Here is a 19,877-nt window from a genome sequence, read left to right as displayed (position 1 = left end):
ATTGTATGTAGTTGGGGTTATTTTTCCCAATGTGTATTACTTTAAATTTATCCACATTAAATTTCATTTGCCATTTTGTTGCCCAATCACTTAGTTGTGTGAAATCTTTTTTAAGTTCTTCACAGTCTGCTTTGGTCTTAACTGTCTTGAGCAGTTTAGTATCATCTGCAAACTTTGCCACCTCACTTTTTACCTCTTTCTCCAGATCATTTATGAATAAATTGAATAGCATTGGTCCTAGGACTGACCCTTGGGGAACATCACTAGTTACCACTCTCCATTCAGAAAATTGACCATTTATTCCTAGCTTTTGTTCCTTGTCTTTTAACCAGTTCTCAATCCATGAAAGGATCTTCCGTCTTATTCCATGAAAGTTAATTTACGTAAGAGCCTTTGGTGAGAGACCTTGTTAAAGGCTTTCTGGAAATCTAAGTACAGTATGTCCACTGTATCCCCCTTGTCCACATGTTTGTTGACCCCTTCAAAGAAATCTAATAGATTGGTAAGAAGGAGCACTTAGAAAGGTTGACTATTATACAGCAAGCTCATCCCAACGTTAATTGTAATGGTGCTACCACTACTCCTGGGAGAATTCTGCACCACTGCACAATCCATAATTTTAATAGAATTAATATTCTGAGCAGAATTTCCTTTTGTTCTCTGCAGAATTGGCACTGCCAGGGGAAGTGGGAGAAGGAGCTGGAGGATTCCCTTCAGCTGCAGTTCCTGGCAAGCTCTGAGGGGAGAAGGCAGAGTGCAGGAAACTCCATACAAGTGTAGGACCCAGCAATGAGCATTAGGCTGTTTCTCCCTCTGGATCCCTGGACTCTGGGGTTGATGAGGTATGGGGCCTGACCTCGAGGGGATGGGGCAGAGAAAAAGGAAGTGGGTGTGTCATAAACATACAGCTAAGGATAGCATAAAATCCCTCCTTTACCTGTAAAGAGTTAAGAAGCTCAATAACCTGATTGGCATCTGACCAAAAGGACCAATAAGGGTCCTAAACTTGGAGGAACATTTCGGGGAAACAGGAACTCCAAGAGGTCCTTTTCCTAAATATTTGTCTAACTCACTTGGTGGTGGCAGCAATACCGTCCAAAGACAAGGAAGGATTTGTGCCTTGGGGAAGTTTTAAACCTGATCTGGTAGAAATAAGCTTATGGGGTCTTCCATGCGGGTCCCCACATCTGTACCCCAGAGTTCAGAGTGGGGAGGGAACCCCAACAGGGTTGTTGTAGGGATTTCTTTAACTCTACTCCCGTGGAAATATTTTTTGTTGTCTGTGTCGTTACAGACATAGTTGCTGACAGGGTTTTCTGAAATAAATTACCAACATAATTTAAACTGGCCTGATTATATAGTGTTATGTTGATGAATAAAATATGCAGAATTTTAACATATTGTGTGCAGAATTTTTTAAGTTTTTGGCACAGAATTTTTAATTTTTTGACATAGAATTCCCAGGAGTATACCACCCAGGATAACAAAGCAAGTTACTTTTGAAATACTGAGAAATATTTAAGCTACGTCTATGCTGCACTTTTGTCATTAACACTTTTGTTGGTCGGGGTGTGAAAAAAACACACTCCTAGCTGACAAAAGTTTTAATGACAAAAAGTGCTGATGTGGACAGCGCTTTGTCAGCGGGAGACACTCTCCCACCGACAAAACTACCGCACGTCATTGGAGGTAATTTTATTTTGCTAGCAGAACTCTCTTCTGCCAGCAAGAGTGGCTACACTGCATACCTTACAGCAGCACGACTGTAGTGGCACAGCTGTGCCACTGTAAGATACACAGTGTAGACATAGCCCCACATGGCACATCACTGACTTCTCTTCTAACAGGAAGATGATCTGCAGTGCCCCAGAATTTTGCTGTTGCTCAGCAAATGGGCAAGTCTAGTGTCAGAAGAAGGGGCAATAGTATCAATATTTTGGGCAGCCTGGAGAATACAGGGTGTCACAGTGCAGGGCAATTGCGCCTGTATTTCCCCCTCATGATCCAGCAAGGACCCAGTCTACACTCCCAGCTCCTCAGCCCTCACCTCTCTTGGCTGGAAATCTGACTGGAGTTTTTCCAGGCTGCACAGTTCCCTGCCTGCACTGTGATATCCCCAGTAGAACAGATTCCAAAACAGTCCAGCATCTGCACTTTGACTTCTCCTCAGAGGCTATGAATAGTTGGGCTTGCCCACAGTTATAAGCAGGGGTGGCAGATTTGTAGAAATTTTAGTGGTGCCCAGAAGCCGCCCCCTCCCAAACTCCACCCCTCATCTGCCCAAGGCTCTGGGAGGGAGTTTGGGTCGGGGAGAAGGTCTGAGATGCAGGCCCTAGGCTGGGGTAGGGGATTGGGCTGCAAGGTGCAGGCTCTGGGAGGGAATTTGGGGATGGGATGGGTTCAGAGGTGTGGGGTGTGGCTGCAGATGAGGGGTTTGGGGTGTGGAAGGGGCTCAGGGCTTGGGCAGAGGGTTAGAATGTAGTGGGTGAGGGCTCTGTCGGGGCTGGGAATCAGGTGTTTGGGGTGTTTGGAGAGGCTCAATGCTCGGGCAGGGGATTAGGGTGTGGGGGGTGAGGGCTCTGGCTGGGACTGGGGATAAGGTGTTTGGGGTGCTGGAGAGGCTCAGGGCTTGGGCAGAGGGTTGAGGTTGTGATGGAGGGGTGAAAGCTCTGACTGGGGGTGTGGGCTCTGGGGTGGGGCAGGGCTGGGGATGAGTTTGGGGTGCAGGCAGGCTGCTCCGGGACAGGGGCCAGAGAGGAGGACTCCCCCCAGCCCTTTCCCTGCCGGCAGCAGCAAGGGGGAGGAGTCCCCCTTTCCTGCCCCCCCCCCCCCAGCAGCACACGGTCACTGCATGTGCTCCTAGGGCCCCTCTCAAGTCCAGGAATGTCCCTCGCCTCCCCCGTGGTGAATGCCAGGGGGTGCTGCATACGCCTCCTCCCTTGCTGTTGCCCTTGATTGTAGCTTCACTGGGGGGTGTGGGGTGGGGCTGCCTCCTTGCCCAGCATGGGGCAGGAGCAGTGACTGCAAGTGGGGAGGGACACAACACCTGTGCTGCTGGAGGGTCCTGCCGGAAAAGGGAAGGGTCTGAGGGGGAACGGCAGGCTCAAAGTCAGTCTGCCATGACAGTTGAGATGGGGGCACTAGGACCCTGAGGCAGCAGTTGCTGCAGGGAGGCAACATGGAGCTGCATGGAAGAGACAATGTGTCAGTTTTCAGAGTAGCAGCCATGCTCCGGAGCCCCAAGAAGGCAAGAGCAGACAGGGGAGGCATGGGGGGAGGGAGGGCTGGGGAGGACACTCGGCCCCAAATATTGGTGGAGCTGGGCCCCTGGGCTCTAAGTATTGCTGGTGCCCGAGCACCACGTGGCTATGGACATCGCCGCCTATGGTTATAAGGTACCTATAAATTGCCTTTTCTAACCAAGCATGTTTATTCTTAAGGTAAAAGCATTTCAGATAAAACATATTAAAAACAATAAAGAACTTATAATCATGCCAATAAGCTTACCAGAGGTCACCACCAGCTCCAGCAAGGGCTCTGGTAGGAGTCAGTTCTTCAAATCCCACAAAGGGATTTTTTGGTGGTTATAAGTTCATAACTGCCTGGTCTCAGAACAAGCACATCCATGAATCTGTGAGTCTTTCCCTTTGATATCTCGGTCCTTTAATCTTGGGACTCCAGGAACAGGTAATCAGCAGACAATTGTCCTCTTCTCAGGGTGTAGATTCAAAAGGATGCGGTTTTGCATAGCCAGAGGTGGGATGGGGAAAATAAATGTATTCACCTCCCACTAAATATTTCCCAGGAAATCCACTTCACACATATTGCTCCCAGAAGTCCATTCTGTCTGGCACATTGTTCAATATAGTCCTTTGATCATCCAGGCCCACAATAATACATAAATAATTAATTTAATACGATGGACCCCAAAGACATGTAAACTTATTCAGTAAGGTCTCTCTTGCCTCTTCCTGTGTCCAGCTGGTACATGCACTGTTCACAGCCCCACCAGCTTCCTACTTTCCCATGACCCCCTAAATTTACCATTCTAGGGACACAGAGTGGCAAGGAGGAGGAAGAAGCGGGCACAGAGGTGAAGGCACAGACCAGAGTATTTGTGTGCGTGAACTCACAGCAGCAGGAGATACGTGTGTGGTCAGAGCAATGGGTGTGATGGAGGGAATGTCGGAAGAGCTGGAGTGGTGTCGGAGCAGTATCTGAGGTCTATGAGCAGCTGGAAGGAATATGTGGGTTGAAGCAGCAAGGAGGAGTGTGGGGGGGGGTGTTTGAAGAATACATTGGAGAGTAGAGTGGAAAGGAGAGGATCAGAACTGTGCAGTGAGGAATGTGTGGAGGCTTCATCTCTGTCCCAACCCCTCCTACATCTCTCACTTTCCTTGGGATAGCATGTCCCTTAACTTTGTGTTTCTTGGTTTTCAAAGGTTTAAATTAAGCCAGCTACATTCTGGAAGGGCACAAGATGCCAGCCACGGAATAACTTTAACTCTGTGTTAATAAAACATTCTGGGCATTTAACAGAGGTTAAGTTAGCTTTGCTAACAGCTAATGGAGTTTTTCTTTTAGCTCAACTGATGGAGGTCTCTGCAGGAGAATCTTAATTCTGGCATTTCGTAACATTAGAGTGTTTGACCTTGCAACCGTAACAATCTTTTAATGTAATATTTTATATGGAATATATTGTTTGCAAACTACACAGAAAATAGTACCAGAGGGGTAGCTGTGTTAGTCTGGATCTGTAAAAGCAGCAAAGAGTTCCGTGGCACCTTATAGACTAACAAATGCATTGGAGCATGAGCGTGCATCCGACTGAAGTGGGTATTCACCCAGGAAAGCTCATGCTCCAATACGTTTTTCAGTCTGTAAGGTGCCACAGAACTCTTTGCCTCTTTTACATGGAAAATGTAATGGATGAAAGATGCTATATAAATGTCGCGCTTCTGGAAAAAGGCGATATTGCTAATGGTTATTCAGAACTTGCTGAGTCCTGTGCTAATTGAAGGAAAAGGCTGACTGTCCGGTGAACTGCGCGCATGGAGGTGGATGGGTACTGGTAGCTTCTACCAACAGCTCCCACAGAACACTATGCCCTTGTGAGTCGCTACTACACACATGGACTCGCAATGGACACATACCCACGGTGGCCATTCACGTGACTGCACACTCCTACTCCCACAGGCACCTGCACGCAGCACGCCCACGTGCACACAACATGCACGTGGCCAGGCACGCACGGAGCCCGGATTTTGCACTAAGCCCAGAGCAGCACGCGCACGCCCCGCTTGTATCCCGGGAGCGCGCACGCCAGGCTGTGGCGCGGCCGCAGCTCAGCCGCAGCCGGGCGCGGGGGAGGGGGCTGACGTACAGGCGCGCTGGTGACGCATTAAGCACGCGCCGCGCGGCGGGATGAAGGTGGCGGTGGCCGGCTGCTGCCATGGCGAGCTGGACAAGGTTTACGAGACGCTGGAGCTGCTGCAGCGGCGCAATAACGTGCAGATCGACCTGCTGCTGTGCTGCGGGGACTTCCAGGCCGTGCGCAACGAGGCGGATCTACGCTGCATGGCCGTGTCGGCCAAGTACCGCCACATGCAGACCTTCTACCGGTGAGCGCCGGGGCTGGCCGCTCGCGCTGGAGTCTCGCGGCCCCGCTGCCAGAGGCGCTACCGGGGACTTACAGCGGGGGAGGGATGCGCCCTCTGCCCCGACTCGCTGGGTAACTGGAGCTCGAACCGCCTTCCCCGCCGCTAACGGCGGCTGCCCTCAGGGCCGGGCCTCCCTCGTCTCCTCAGGGTCTTTACGCACTCCGCGTCCCTGCCGGGTTCTGCGGAGATCGGGAGAAGACGGGGTCCCCCTGAACTGAAACGCAGCCCAAAACTGAGCGTTGTCGTTTTCATATACAAATAAATAACAGTAGCTTTGTTTTCAGTAAAAAAGACCGAGGAGTATGGGTGGCACCTTAAGACCTGCACAACTCATAAAGCGGCAAGGGCCATATTACTCCAAAGAGAACAGCTGAGGGCTGAAACCCCCTGGACCCGCTGAACCTCCCCCAGCACCACCTAGCCCCCCTAAAACACAACCCCCCTGCCCCCCCCCCCCGCGGAAACAAACCCTCCTTTCCCAGGGCCACCTGGCTGAAGCAGCGGTATTGAACCTTGGTAATATGTTATAGTGGGCCCTTAAGGTAGTATAATTAAGGTAGAAGAAAACTGTCTTTTTGCTAGAAGTAGAATAAGATCTTCCCCCCACTTTGTAATCAGTTGCCCTGTTGAATGAATGAGGTGTGAATGTGGAAGACAGCACCTCCAGACAGCTGCAACCCTTGGAGAGGGGATGGGAGCCAGACCAGATCAGCAAAACAGGTTAACCACTGACTCATAGCTCATATCCTTAGCACCACACCACCCACTTGCCTCCTCATCCCCCCTCCCCTGCTGCTGGCTCACTCGCTCTCTGCCACTGCCTGCCTGTTTGCCTCCTCAGCCTCCCATGGCTCACCTGCACCTCCTGCCACGGCTCACCCACTCGCCTCCTTAGCCCTTCTCCTCTGCTGCCAGCTCACCTGCCTGCCCGCCAATGCCTGCTCGCTCACCTCCTCAGACTCCCAGTCCCCCGGCTCACCTGCCCCCCCGCTCATCTTCTCAGCTCCCTTCTCCCCTGCTCACATACTCATCGCCTGCCACTGCCTGCCCCCTTGCCTCCTCAGCCTCCCACTCCCCTGGCCAGTGTTGAACTGCCAAAACCTTAACAACCGGATCTCTCCTCACCCCACAACAGGGTCGTGGCCCACCCCCCTGACGCTCCCCATCCAACCTCCCGCATTCCTTGACACCTCCCCCAGGATCCCTGCCCCATCCACCCCCCTTCCCTGTCCCCTGACTACCCCCTGCCACCCCATCCAACCCTTCCTCTCATTCCTGATGGTGCCCCTGGGACCCCTGCCCCATCCAAACACCCCTTCTCCCTGTCCCCTGACCGCTTCTGGAACCCCTGCCCCCCTGCTGCTCCATCCAACCCCCTCCCCTTCCTGACAGCCCCCCCAGGACTCTTGCCCCCATTCAACCATAAGCTTTTGTGGGCGTAAGTTTTCGTGGGCTAAAACCCACTTCATCGGATGCATGCGGTGGAAAATACAGTAGGAAGATAGATATACACAGAGAACATGATAAAATGGATGTTGCCATACCAACTCTAACAAGACTAATCAATTAAGGTGGGCTATTAGCAGGAGAAAAAAAACTTTTGTAGTGATAATCAGGATGGCCCATTTCAAACAGTTGACAAGAAGGTGTGAGTAACAGTAGGAGAAAGATTAGCACAGGGAAATGGTTTTTACTTTGTGTAATGACCCATCCACTCCCAGTCTTTATTCAAGCCTAATTTAATGGTGTCCAGTTTGAATGAAACAGGTTGTGTGGCTGATGTTTTCTGAAGGCTACACATTGTCTGCTACTTTGGGACTGTAAAATAATGTTTATCTTTTTAAAAAACTTAAAAATCCAACATTTTTACATGTAGACTTATGTAGGCCCACTCTCTTCTGCTGCTTAAGAATGTAAACATCTTGAGATATCACTTGTGTATTGTTAAGACGTTGTTTTTCTGTTTCTGAAATAGGTATTATTCGGGAGAGAAGAAGGCTCCTGTTCTCACGATCTTTATTGGGGGTAATCATGAAGCCTCAAATCACTTGCAAGAACTGCCATATGGAGGATGGGTGGCACCAAACATATATTACCTTGGTATGGAATGTCACTTAATTCTTTGATTTTTACAGATTTATTGAATAAATATGGGCTTGAACTTCTAGGGGTTAAATATTAAGATATTTTCTATAAACTCTTAGATTTCTGATTTGGTTGAGATGCATATTACTGTTTTGGATTTTGTTTTTGGAGTACTGGCTATATATTACTGGGAGAACCTCAGAAGGAATCAGTTTTGCTTCAGATGCTCAGTTGAAGATTAGCAGAATGTAGTAAGATGTCTTTGTCTGGGTTATCTCGTGAGCCTGAGTCTTCGTTTTTAGTGACTTCAGTACTTCTGGGTTCTGTTTTTGGTTTCTGTCTGTATTCTCCAAGTGCCAGTGTTTAAATTATGTTGAGAATTTGCCAGTTTTTCTCTTTACTCTCCACCTTACCTTTTCTTTCCAATCTTTGATTTCAAATTGGCTCTGAAATTTCTTGTTGGATGACCTGCAAATGGATGGATTGCATCAAAGAAGATGGTAAGCAGGCAGACTTCAGTGCTGCCTTGTACAGACGAAGATGGCGGTGCTTGCATGACGATCTGACAAGTTGATGGGATAAGGGGTAGATGACCAACTATCATATCAAACTCTCTCTGCAACTGTTTAATCTTCCTTCTTAATTTCTTTACTCATGCTACATTCTCTCATCTCTGCTTATCTTTTCTATTTCCCAGGACCACTGTCTGAGTATTCTCTGATGTATTTTCTTACTTTATTTCTTGTTGGTGGTTTCGCTCTAATATTGCCCAAACTAGCTTCTTTATTACCCCTACTACTCCTAACGCCCTTCCCTGTGCCTTGGTCACTTTTTACAATTAATGTAACCCACCTTCGTCTGGTTCCCTCACTACTGTCCTGCTTCCGTTCAAGTCTATTTCCGTTCCAGTCAGTTGGACGTGCCGCTGCTAATGACCTTTTTCTCCTGCTCCTATCACTAAATTGGCCTTACTGCTTTCTGGATTAAGTTTAGGTTCTTTGCTTTTATCTACAAGATCTTATTTTGCATTAGAAAAGAGATGGCTAAGGGGGATGATACGATAAAGGTCTATAAAATCATGAATGGTGTGGTGAAAGTAAATAAGGATGTGTTATTTACACCTTTGCATAATAGAAGAATCGGAGGTCACCCAATGAAATTAACAGGTAGTAGACTTAAAACAAACATAATTAAGTACTACTTCATACAATGCAGATTCAACCGTGGAACTTATTGTGACCGGTGGAGCTTGGGCAGCCCTCACTGGAAATGTCAGTGTCAGGTCAGGCTGCAAAAGGGAGAGCAGATACTCCCAAGACTGGTGGGTAGTACTGTAGTTAAACTCCCCAACCAATCACAGACTGCTGCTGATTCCCCACACTAGTTATCAAGGAGCAAACAAGAAATCAGATAGCTCCCTTTATTGCATTCCAGTCCTCCGGCTCCGAGTCAGCACATAGGTCCAGTATAGTGCAAATTTATTTAAAAAACTGCTCGGTGTACAAAATATTCTTCTGACTACAAAGGGTCAGCCACATTATCATATCAGTATAGGTTTGGATCTTATCCAAAATACAACTATGACCGCCAATCTTTTAGTGTCTAAAACTAAAGGTTTATTATGAAGAAGAGAAGAATGACCAAGAAGAGAGATGGTAAAGCAGTCACACACATACAAAGACTTCAGAGTCCATCAGGTTCCTAGCAGTACTGGTGAGTTTACTGGCTTGAAAGTCCCTATGGAACACATCCACAGCTTGGATGGGTCATTCAGTCCTTTGTTCAGCGCTTCAGTTTATTAGAAATGAGGTTTGATTAGACCAAATTTGTTACCCGTCACTGTTTATAAATACCTTGGTTATACCATTCCCCTTGTCTCACTAAGGGCTAGTCTACTGCCATGGCAGCGCTTTAATGTGGCTTTTGTCGTCGCAGCAGAGTACTGGGAGAGAGCTCTCCCAGTGCTCTAATAAAATCACCTCCACAAAGGGCATAGCTACCTGCGCTGGTGCTTTACAGTGCTGAAACTTGGTGCACTTGGGGGTGTTTTTTCACACCTCTGAGCAAGAAAGTTGCAGCATTGTAAATTGCCAGTGTAGACAAGCCCTAAATCTCTTGGCTGGCCAGGTGTCCCCTCAGTGCTGCCAGTTATAGGGGAAATCTTCCCCCTCATCTGCCAGGTAGATTGTATCAACCCAGACACTAACTTTCAAATTCTTAGCTGCTACCAATTTCGAGGCTGACACTCATTCTTCCCCTCAGCAGGATTGGGTCCCTTTCTCCTAGAAGGTTGAAAATTGAACTTCCCTGCTTACAGGAATCCCTTTACTGGCTAGATGTGTTCACCAGCTGCAGCCCCTCTGTTCTATGAACATCTGTAGAGACACTCTCCTGCATGTTTGCTTGTGGATCATCCATCACCACCAGCTAGAGACTGGACTCTGTCTTAAAGAGATACTAAACAAATTCTAAGTGTCTAAAGTAGGGATCGGCAACCTTTGGCACACAGTTCACCAGGGTGAGCATGCTGGCGGGCCGGGCTGGTTTGTTTACCTGCTGCTGTCATAACCTTAGTCCCAGATTTGGACCTTAGCGTCCAAAATATGGGGGTTAGCATGAAAACCTCCAAGCTTAGCTACCAGCTTGGACCTGGTACTTGCTGCCACCACCCAAAAAATTAGAGTGTTTTGGGGCACTCTGGTCCCCCTGAAAAAACCTTCCCTGGGGACCCCAAGACCCAAATCCCTTGAGTCTCACAACAAAGGGAAATAATCCTTTTTCCCTTCCCCCCTCCAGGTGCTCCTGGAGAGATACACAGACACAAGCTCTGTGAAACTACACAGAGTGACTCCCCCTTTCTGTTCCCAGTCCTGGAAACAAAAAGTACTTTCCTCTTCACCCAGAGGGAATGCAAAATTAGGCTAGCAAATCCAACACACACAGATCTCCCCCCGATTTCTTCCTCCCACCAATTCCCTGGTGAGTACAGACTCAATTTCCCTGAAGTAAAGAAAAACTCTCAACAGGTTTAAAAGAAAGCTTTATAAAAAAAGAAAGGAAAAATACATACCAATGGTCTCTCTGTATTAAGGTGATAAAATACAGGGTCGATTGCTTAAAAGAATATTGAATAAACAGCCTTATTCAAAAAGAATACAAATCAAAGCACTCCAGCACTTATATTCATGCAAATACCAAAGAAAAGAAACCATATAACTTACTATCTGATCTTTTTGTCCTTACACTTAGAAACAGAAGACTAGAAAGTAGAAACTACTTCTCCAAAGCTCAGAGAAAGCAGGCAGACAGACAAAAGACTCAGACACAAACTTCCCTCCACCCAGAGTTGAAAAAAATCCGGTTTTCTGATTGGTCCTCTGGTCAGGTGCTTCAGGTGAAAGAGACATTAACCCTTAGCTATCTGTTTATGACAGCTGCGTCTGCAGGTTTGGCCAGTTGCAGCTCCCACTGACCGCGGTTTGCTGCTCCAGGCCAATTGGGGCTGCGGGAAGCAGCACGGGATGAGGGATGTGCTGGCTGCGGCTTCCCACCGCCCCCATTGGCCTGGAGCAGCGAATGGCAGCCAGTGGGAGATGTGATTGGCCGAACCTGCAGACATGGCAGGTAAACAAACTGGCTGGCCAGCCAGGGTGCTTACCCTGGCGAACCGCGTGCCAAAAGTTGCCGATCCCTGCTCTAAAGGGTGAGAAGTATCAGGGGGTAGCTGTATTAGTCTGTATCCACAAAAACAAGGAGTCCAGTGGCACCTTAAAGATTAACAGATTTATTTGGGCATAAGATTTCGTGGGTAACAAACCTCACTACTTCAGATGCATGGAGTGAAAGTTACAGATGCAGGCATTATATAATGACACATGAAGAGAAGGGAGTACCTCAATCAGGGTGGATGTAGGCCTCTCCCAATAATAGATGAGGAAGTGTCAATTCCAGGAGAGGCAAAGCTGTTTTTATAATGAGCCAGCCACTTCCAGTCCCTATTCAAGCCCAAATTAATCGTGTTAAATTTGCAAATGAATTTTAGTTCTGCTGTTTTTCTCTTTGAAGTCTGTTTCTGAATTTTTTTTGTTCAAGAATAGTTACTTTTAAATCTGTTATAGACTGTCCAGGAAGATTGAAGTGTTCACCTATTGGCTTTTGTATGTTACCATTCCTGATGTCTGATTTGTGTCCATTTATTCTTTTATGTAGGGACTGTCTGGTTTGGCAAATGTACATGGCAGGAGGACATTGCTGGCACATGATGGCATATATAACATTAGTAGACGTGCAGGTGAATGAGCCCTTGATGGTGTGCCTGATGTGGTTGGGTCCTTTGATGGTGTCGCTAGAGCAGATATGGGGACAGAGTAGGCAATGAGGTTTGCTACAGGGATTGGTGTTTCTGTGGTGTAGTGTGTAGTTGCTTCAGGTTGGGGGATTGTCTGCAAGCAAGGACTGGCCTGCCTCCCAAGGTCTGTGAGAGTTGGGATCGTTTTCCAGGATAGGTTGTAGATCGTTGATAATGCGCTAGAGAGGTTTTAGCTGGGGGCTGTACGTGATGGCCAGTGGTGTTCTGTTGTTTTCCTTGTTGGGCCTGTCCTGTAGTAGGTGATTTCTCCGTACCCTTCTCACTCTGTCAGTCTGTTTTCTCACTTCCCCAGGTAAGAACTGTAGTTTTAAGAATGCTTGATAAAGATCTTGTAGGTGTTTGTCTCTTTCTGAGGGATTGGAGCAAATTCGGTTGTATCTTAGGGCTTGGCTATAGACAATGGATCGTGTGATGTATCCTTGATGGAAACTGGAGGCATGTAGGTAAGTATAGCAGTCAGCAGGTTTCCGGTATAGGGTCGTGTTTATGTGACCATCACTTATTTGCACTGTAGTGTCCAGGAAGCGAATCTCTTGCATGGACTGGTCAAGGCTGAGGTTGATGGTGGGGTGGAAATTGTTGAAATCCAGGTGGAATTCTTCAAGGGCCTCCTTTCTGTGCATCCATATGATGAAGATGTCATAAGTGTAGTGCAAGTAGAGGAGGGGCACTAGGGGATGAGAGCTGAGGAAGTGTTGTAAGTCAGACATAAAAATGTTGGCATACTGTGGGGCCATGTGGGTACCCATAGCAGTGCCACTGACTCAAAGATATAAGTTGTCCCCAGATCTGAAATGGTTGTGGGTGAGGACAAAGTCACAAAGCTCAGCCACCAGGCATGCTGTGACCTCATCAGGGATACTGTTCCTGACAGTTTGTAATCCAGGGGTGGGCAAACTTTTTGGCCTGAGGGCCACATCGGGGTTGTGCATCTGTATGGAAGGCCTGGGTTAGAGCCACTCTTTCCCTCTGCAGCTTTCCTCGCTGGTAAAATGCAGGTTACCCCACACAAGCTTAGGAACGCTTCCTTCTTGGGTTTCAGTCAAGTCCAGAACCACTCTGGGACAAATGAAATCTCCTTAACCATCATAGGCTGACCAGCACCTTCTGTCTGCTCCACAGACAAAGGACTTGGAAGTACATTCTGCTTCATTAGGCACACTGCTATTTGCAACAGACAAAGAATTGGAAACAGTTTTTTCTTCAACAGATAAACTATTGCTTTCTACAAACAGTGGCTCATCATACTGAGTTACTTTAAGCAAATAACTTTTACTTTGTTCAGTCTCACTTTTATGAACTTCAGTTGCCAGCAATCCATCACTCACTAGAAATCTCTCCTTTCCTTCCTCACTTAGGGCTTCACGCTGACCATCAACTCTAATTTTCGCTAAAGAAATGTTTTCCTGAGCTTCTTTCTGTGCTTCATTTAACTCCAGATTTATTTCTGAGATATTAGACAGACATTCAGAAATTTCTTCACCATATAAACTGCTTTTCTGACTGGACAAACAGCTATTTTCCACAATCCCAAGGCTTGAGACACTCTCTTCCTTGTTATAGCATACCTGGTTAAACACAAATCTGCCTGTTACAGACAACATACAGAGGATTCACATTCATACTTTATCTGGGACTGGGTTATGACATTACCCTGATTAACATAGTTACCACATCATTATTAAACGACATACCAACATTCTTATAAACTGAACAGTCTCTATCTCCATTATTGCTGTAGAGGGGAGCTGAGATTCCAGGATAACATGGTACCTGCTGTTCTTTTATTATTTTGATTTGGAGTTTAAGTCTGGCAGCATCGGTCTCAGCTTGCAGCAGATCCATTCGCCTCCTGTGAGATTTTCTCTGTCTCCAGCTTGCTTAGTTCTTTCCTCAGCTCGCCTGGCTCTCTCCACAGCTTCTTTTTCCAGCTGGGCCAAGGCTTGCTTCTCTTGCATTCGAAGTTCTCCATTTCTCTCTCATGCTGAAGATGCTGACTCTTGGGGCTTGCAGTTTTGATTGTGAATCACTCATTGTGACTAACCTTAACCTTTGACACTCTCAGTTTTAAATTTCAAATTTTGAATAGCATGGGATTCTGATCCAAAACCCAAATGATCCGGTTCTATGTTAACTACACCAATGTGACCTGTGGTGCCTGGGGCAGGCCTCACTGGAAATGCTAAGGTCAGGGCATGCTGCAAAAGGGAGAGCAAATACCCACCAGTCTGTGAGTAACACAGTGGGAAGTTAAACTCCCCAACCAGTCACAAACTGTGCTTCTGATTCCCCACACTGGTTATCAAGAAGCAAAAAAGAAATCACACAGCCACCTTTATTGCATTTCAATTTTCTGGCTCCCAGTCCACACCTAGGTCCAGTACTGTGAGAACTGTTTTCAAAAACAAAACTGCTCACATATACAAAATGTTCTTCTGACCCCAAAGGGTCAGCCACATTACCAGGTCAGTATAAGTTTGGATCTTACCAAAATACTATGCTGCCAGCCAATCCTTCAGTGTTTAAAACTAAAGGTTTATAATAAAGGGGAGAGAAAACCCACTTGGCTTAACGACATCCCCTGGCAACAAAACTATAATGGGGTTCAAAAGAGAATTAGATAAGACCATGGAGGATAGGTGCACCAATGCTATTAGCCAAGATGGTCACTGACACAACCTCATGCTCTGGGTGTCCCTAAGCCTCTGACTGCCAGAAGCTGGGACTGGACAACAGGGGATAGATCACTTGATGATTGTTCTGTTCTCTTAGTTTCCTCTGAATCAGTGGTCTCAAACCTTTTTACACACAAGATCACTTTCTGAATTTAAGATCAACCCAGGATCTACCCAGCCCCTTCCCCAAGGCCCTACCCTACTGACTCCATTCCCCCCACCCCCATTGCTTGCTCTCCCACACCTTCACTCACTTTCACTGGGATGGGGCAGGGGGTTGGGGTGCCGGAGGGGGTGCAGGCTGGGGCCAGGGGGTTCAGAGTGGGGGAGAGGGATCCAGGCTGAGCCTGTAGCAGGGGGTTGGCATGAGGAGGGGGTGAGCGGTGCAAGCTCTAGGAGGGAGTTTGGGTGCAGGAGGAGGCTCCAGGCTGGGGCAGGGGGTTGGGGTACGGGAGGGGATGAGGGATGCAAGCTCTGGGACGGAGTTTGGGTGCAGGCTCTGGGCTGGGGCAGGGAGTTGGGGTGCAGGAGGGATGTGAAGTGTAGGCTCTGTCTGGGAGGTGCTTACCACAGGTGGCTCCCGGTTGGCGGTGCAGCAGGGCTAAGGCAGGCTCCTGCCTGCCCTGGCCCCATGCCGCTCCCAGAAGTGGCTGGCATGTCTCTGTGGACTGGGGAGGGGGAAGGCAGCTCCATGCACTGCTGCTGCCCCAACCCCCAGTGCTGACTCTGCAGCTCCCATTGGCCAGGAACTGCGGCCAATGGGAGCTGCAGAGGTGGCACGTGTGGACATCTGCTGCTCTCCCTCCTCTTTCCCCCCCCTCTCCCCAGGGGCAGCAAGTGCCGCCCTCGCAGCTCTCATTGACCACAGTTCCTGGCTGACAGGAGCTGCAGTGTTGGCGCTGGGAGAGGGGGCAGCATGCGGAGCCACCCCCCCCCCCCAAGTCCGCAGAGACATGCCAGTCGCTTCCGGGAGTGGTTGGGGACCAGGGCAGGCAGGGATCCTGCCTTAGACGTGCTGCGCCACCGGACTTTTAGTGGCTGGAGATCACGACCGACTGGCAGAGACTCCAGGTTTGACTAGTCAATTGCAATCAACTGGTTGGTGACCACTGCTCTGAAGCATCTGGCACTGTTGAAAGACAGGATGCTGGGCTTGATGGTCTAAGTATGACCGTTCTTATAATTCTACCACTCCTAAATCTCATCTCATCTTCTAAAATATTTCTCTTTACTGCTCCCTTCTTTTCATCTTACTTTTTTTTTGGTCATCTTTCATGCTCTGTGTGACTGAAAGTCTCCATGTTTGCTTCTGCCAAGTATTTCTTATCCTTCAAATTTCTCTTTAAAAATCTTCAATCAATCCTTGCTTTTCACCTTCAGTTATCCCCAAATGACTGACTTGCCTTGTGCTTTTATTTTTGTCAGTCTTAAATTGTAAGACTTAATTTTATTTTATTTGTAAAGAATAATGAAAATGTGTGGTGCTGCTAGGTGAATGACTTCAATTGTTTTGGGCAGATTAGAAATACAAAAATTGCTTTCTACAATGATAGGTTTTGTCTGGAATTGGAAGTAATGCAGAGGCAAGTGAACATTTTCTACAATGTATCTCATTAGAACAATAGTTCTGGATGAGTTATTTTATCTGAACTAGTTCTTTTGTACCTAATGCACATTGTGTTAAAGTTGAACAGACTAGATTACAATTCCTGAAAGCTCCCTGTTTTCCTGATATGCAGAGAATTTTATTTTAATCTCTTGTCATTCTAGGTTATGCAGGCGTAGTAAAATATCGTGGTGTAAGAATTGGTGGAATTTCTGGCATTTTCAAATCTCATGATTACAAAAAAGGTAATATTTTATGTAACGTTGACTTTTTATTAACATATACATTCAGAAACATCTTGCAATTAAAATTCCATGCTCTTTTTATTAGATGTTCTATTTATAGTGTGTGTGTTGGAGAATTTAGAAGTTCTCCAAAGTTGCCTGTGAACAGATTCCCACAGTTGAGTCCATGTGTTTGTGTGCAGACTCTTCAAGCTGAAAACAGCCATTGACACCAGCAAAGGTGTCTTACATCTGCAGCACCTAAATGCTTGCTCATAATACTTTGGCAGTCATGATCAGAAAAAGAGCTTCCAGTGGATGTACAAGTCTTTGTAGCAATCATCCTAATGCTTCTTTGGCAGCATTCTTTAGTTAATAGTTTTAGCTATAAAACTGATTATGTAAGTTGGCGTTTTGTGTATAAATCTCAAGGGACTGACTCAACTTGAATTTCAGAGCTTCAGAGTCTCAAGGCTTTATTCCCCCACTTAACGCTCTGAACACCCCAAGACAGGCTCACTCCTTGCAATTTAATTCCCCTTGCTCCCTCTAGGAACCCATTGTTTCATGTTCTGTGTGTGTGTGTGTGTGTGTGTGTATATATATATATATATATATATATATATATATATATATATCTTCCTACTGTATTTTCCATTGCATGCATCTGATGAAGTGGGGCTGTAGCCCACGAAAGCTTATGCTCAAATAAATTTGTTAGTCTCTAAGGTGCCACAAGTACTCATGTTCTTTTTGTGGATACAGACTAACACGGCTGCTACTCTGAAACCAATCTCTTGTGTGACCAGTTTTTCTTGGTATGTTTCAGGTCATTTTGAGTGTCCTCCATACAATCAGCAGACTGTAAGGAGTGCGTACCATGTGAGGAATATTGAAGTCTTCAAACTCAAACAGGTGGGGAGAAAAGCTTTTTTTAAAAAAAGAGGGTAGATAATACTGCATGAGATTAGGCTAATCTAGAGATGAGCATGTTGGTGATTCGAATTTACATTATCTGTTTCCATTGACACAATCAAAGTTTGCTTCTGCTATTCGCAATAGAAGGGTAATCCTACAGGCCTAGTCACTAGTCTCTGCATTATCTCAAGACTGCCTTCTTCAGTTGATAAAGAAACACATCACACAGGTCTCTCTCACAGCATGATGCAAATCCTTAATTACACCCTCTGCAATATCAGGAAATATTCAAGGGGGCTTACATTGCACACTTAACGCATGCACATTATTGGGAAAGCTGGAGGCTGTAGCTAAGATTTTATTTTAGCATCTGAGGGAAACTAATAGGTTTCAGTTGGAAACTGAAGGACATTTCCTGTAGTGATGCAGAGTCTAGCATTGTTAGCAGAGATGTACTGTGTTGGGACTGGGGTATAGTTAAAAGGTGTGGCATCAACTGGCCCTTTGTGTGGGAAGAGGGGAATGCTACTTAATCAGCCTTAATTCCTTGCAAACAAAACTCAGGAACTTCCTGAGTATTTAATTCAGTGTGTTTTGGGAGAAGGCCTGGAAGGGGGAGCAGGGATACCTGCCTCAACTTCCCTGAGGTGTGTGAGGGTATGGCAGGAGCAAAGATGTCTGTGGGTGGGGTGGAAGGAGGACCTTCATGTCTCTCTTTAGTCTCTCTCACGCCAGCACAAGGGTACCTGTATTCTTGGGCAGGGCGACCTCTCAAGTGCCATATCTGCTCTTCCAGGCTGTCATGGTTCCTCAAATGGGAGGAGCCTCTGTTAAAGCTACAGCGCTTCAGCAGACGCTAGTGAGCTTTCAGCACTGGAGCTTGTAGCTTCTCCCCTGCAAACCCTAGAAGTTTCTTCCTGACTAAGACAAGGTTTCAGTTTCGTGTCCATATAGTATAGGGAGCATTCAGGTTCCCTGAAGGAAATGCAGAGCTAAGGTGACACTTCCCATGTAACCTTAACTCTGCTTCCTTTGATCCCTACCCTAAGGAGGGAGTGACTGAGATCACAGTACTGTCCCTCCCTCAGCCTTTTTGTGAAGTGGGATCTCTGCAAACCAGCAGCGAATACTCCCCAGAATAGTCATGCTGCATGGAGTACAATGAGTTTGTTGGACTGTGTGAATAGGAGTGTTCCATTGGAGTTGTGCTGGGTACAGAGAATGGCATTCTTGGTTAGGGAAGGTAAGGTACTGTTGTTCTCAATACCTACTGCCATTCCTTCAGAGACTGTTAACGTGGTGTGGGAAGCATCAATATAACTTGCATTTCGTGATTTTCCAGCACTGAAGGCGGTCCCAATCACTCCCCAAAAGATCCATCTCTGAATCCTGGAAGGTAAAAGGAATACTTTTCCTCTGATCCCATTCAGAGACTGCTGATAGCTCTGATGGGGGAGGATGGTCCCTCCTAACCTAGGAATCCTGTGGCACCTTAAAGACTAACAAATGTATTTGGGCATTTCACTTCATGCATTTGAAGAAGTGGGTTTTTTACCCATGAAAGCTTATGCCCAAATAAATCTGTTAGTCTTTAAGGTGCCACCAGATTCCTCATTGTTTTTGTGGATACAGATTAACACGGCTATCCCTCTGATACTTGGCCTCCTAACCTAATCCTCCTGTAGCCACTGGGAGGCCTGGTCTACATTTAAAACTTATATCAGCATGGCTATGTTGATCAGAGGTATTTTAAAAAAAAACAAAACAAAAAAACAAAAAAAAACCCCAAACCAAAACACAACCTTTGCTATATAGCTATGCTGACAAAAGCCCCAGTGTAGACAGTTATGCAGACAGAAGAGGACTTCTGTCAGCATAGTTAATGTCCTAGGAGGTCATGTTACTATACTGACAGAATTTATTTCAGCACTAGGGGACTATACCAATGTCGTTGTGCCAACATAGGCTCTGTAGTGTAGATGTAGCCAGAATGAATGAGTGACTGCTTCTGCTGCAGCTCAGAACTTTCCCAAGTTGCAAAAGAATGAAACTGACCTATTGCACTATGAAAATCTCTGAGCATGGTGCTAGAAAAATCACAGGCTTGGAGATGGAAAAATTATTATGCCTTTAAGCAGGGGATAGCTAAAATACTTCAAGAAAATAGCATAGATGGGGATTGAGAGTAACACAGGGAATCTCACCCATGCTTAAGTAGCTTGCCAGCTCAGAGAAGATAATGTATGTCAATAGAATATAACTAACTTATGTTTGTAATAACTATAATTCAAGTATAGTGATACTTTCTTCCAACGTTTTCTATTGTGTGAATTTGCTTTG

General features: G+C 46.5%; 2 protein-coding genes across 2 annotated transcripts in view; one reads left to right on the top strand and one right to left on the bottom strand.

The window, feature by feature from the left end:
* The window catches only part of PPP2R3A (protein phosphatase 2 regulatory subunit B''alpha), a 767,863-nt gene that overhangs the window by 174,905 nt on the left and 573,081 nt on the right, over positions 1-19,877 (bottom strand). The gene's annotated exons all lie outside the window — the stretch shown is intronic.
* Positions 5,405-19,877, top strand: part of DBR1 (debranching RNA lariats 1) — a 31,164-nt gene continuing 16,691 nt past the window's right edge. The window contains exons 1-4 of the mRNA XM_050965539.1: positions 5,405-5,621; positions 7,636-7,760; positions 16,560-16,640; positions 17,449-17,534. Coding sequence (XP_050821496.1) covers positions 5,425-5,621; positions 7,636-7,760; positions 16,560-16,640; positions 17,449-17,534 — 489 coding nt within the window. The 5' untranslated portion in view covers positions 5,405-5,424. The remainder of the gene's footprint in view (positions 5,622-7,635; positions 7,761-16,559; positions 16,641-17,448; positions 17,535-19,877) is intronic.

The sequence above is a fragment of the Gopherus flavomarginatus genome, chromosome 8, assembly GCF_025201925.1.
Source record: "Gopherus flavomarginatus isolate rGopFla2 chromosome 8, rGopFla2.mat.asm, whole genome shotgun sequence".
Taxonomy (NCBI): domain Eukaryota; kingdom Metazoa; phylum Chordata; order Testudines; family Testudinidae; genus Gopherus; species Gopherus flavomarginatus.
The sequence above is the reverse complement of the archived record's forward strand: the minus strand, read 5'-3'. Positions and strand labels throughout refer to the sequence as shown.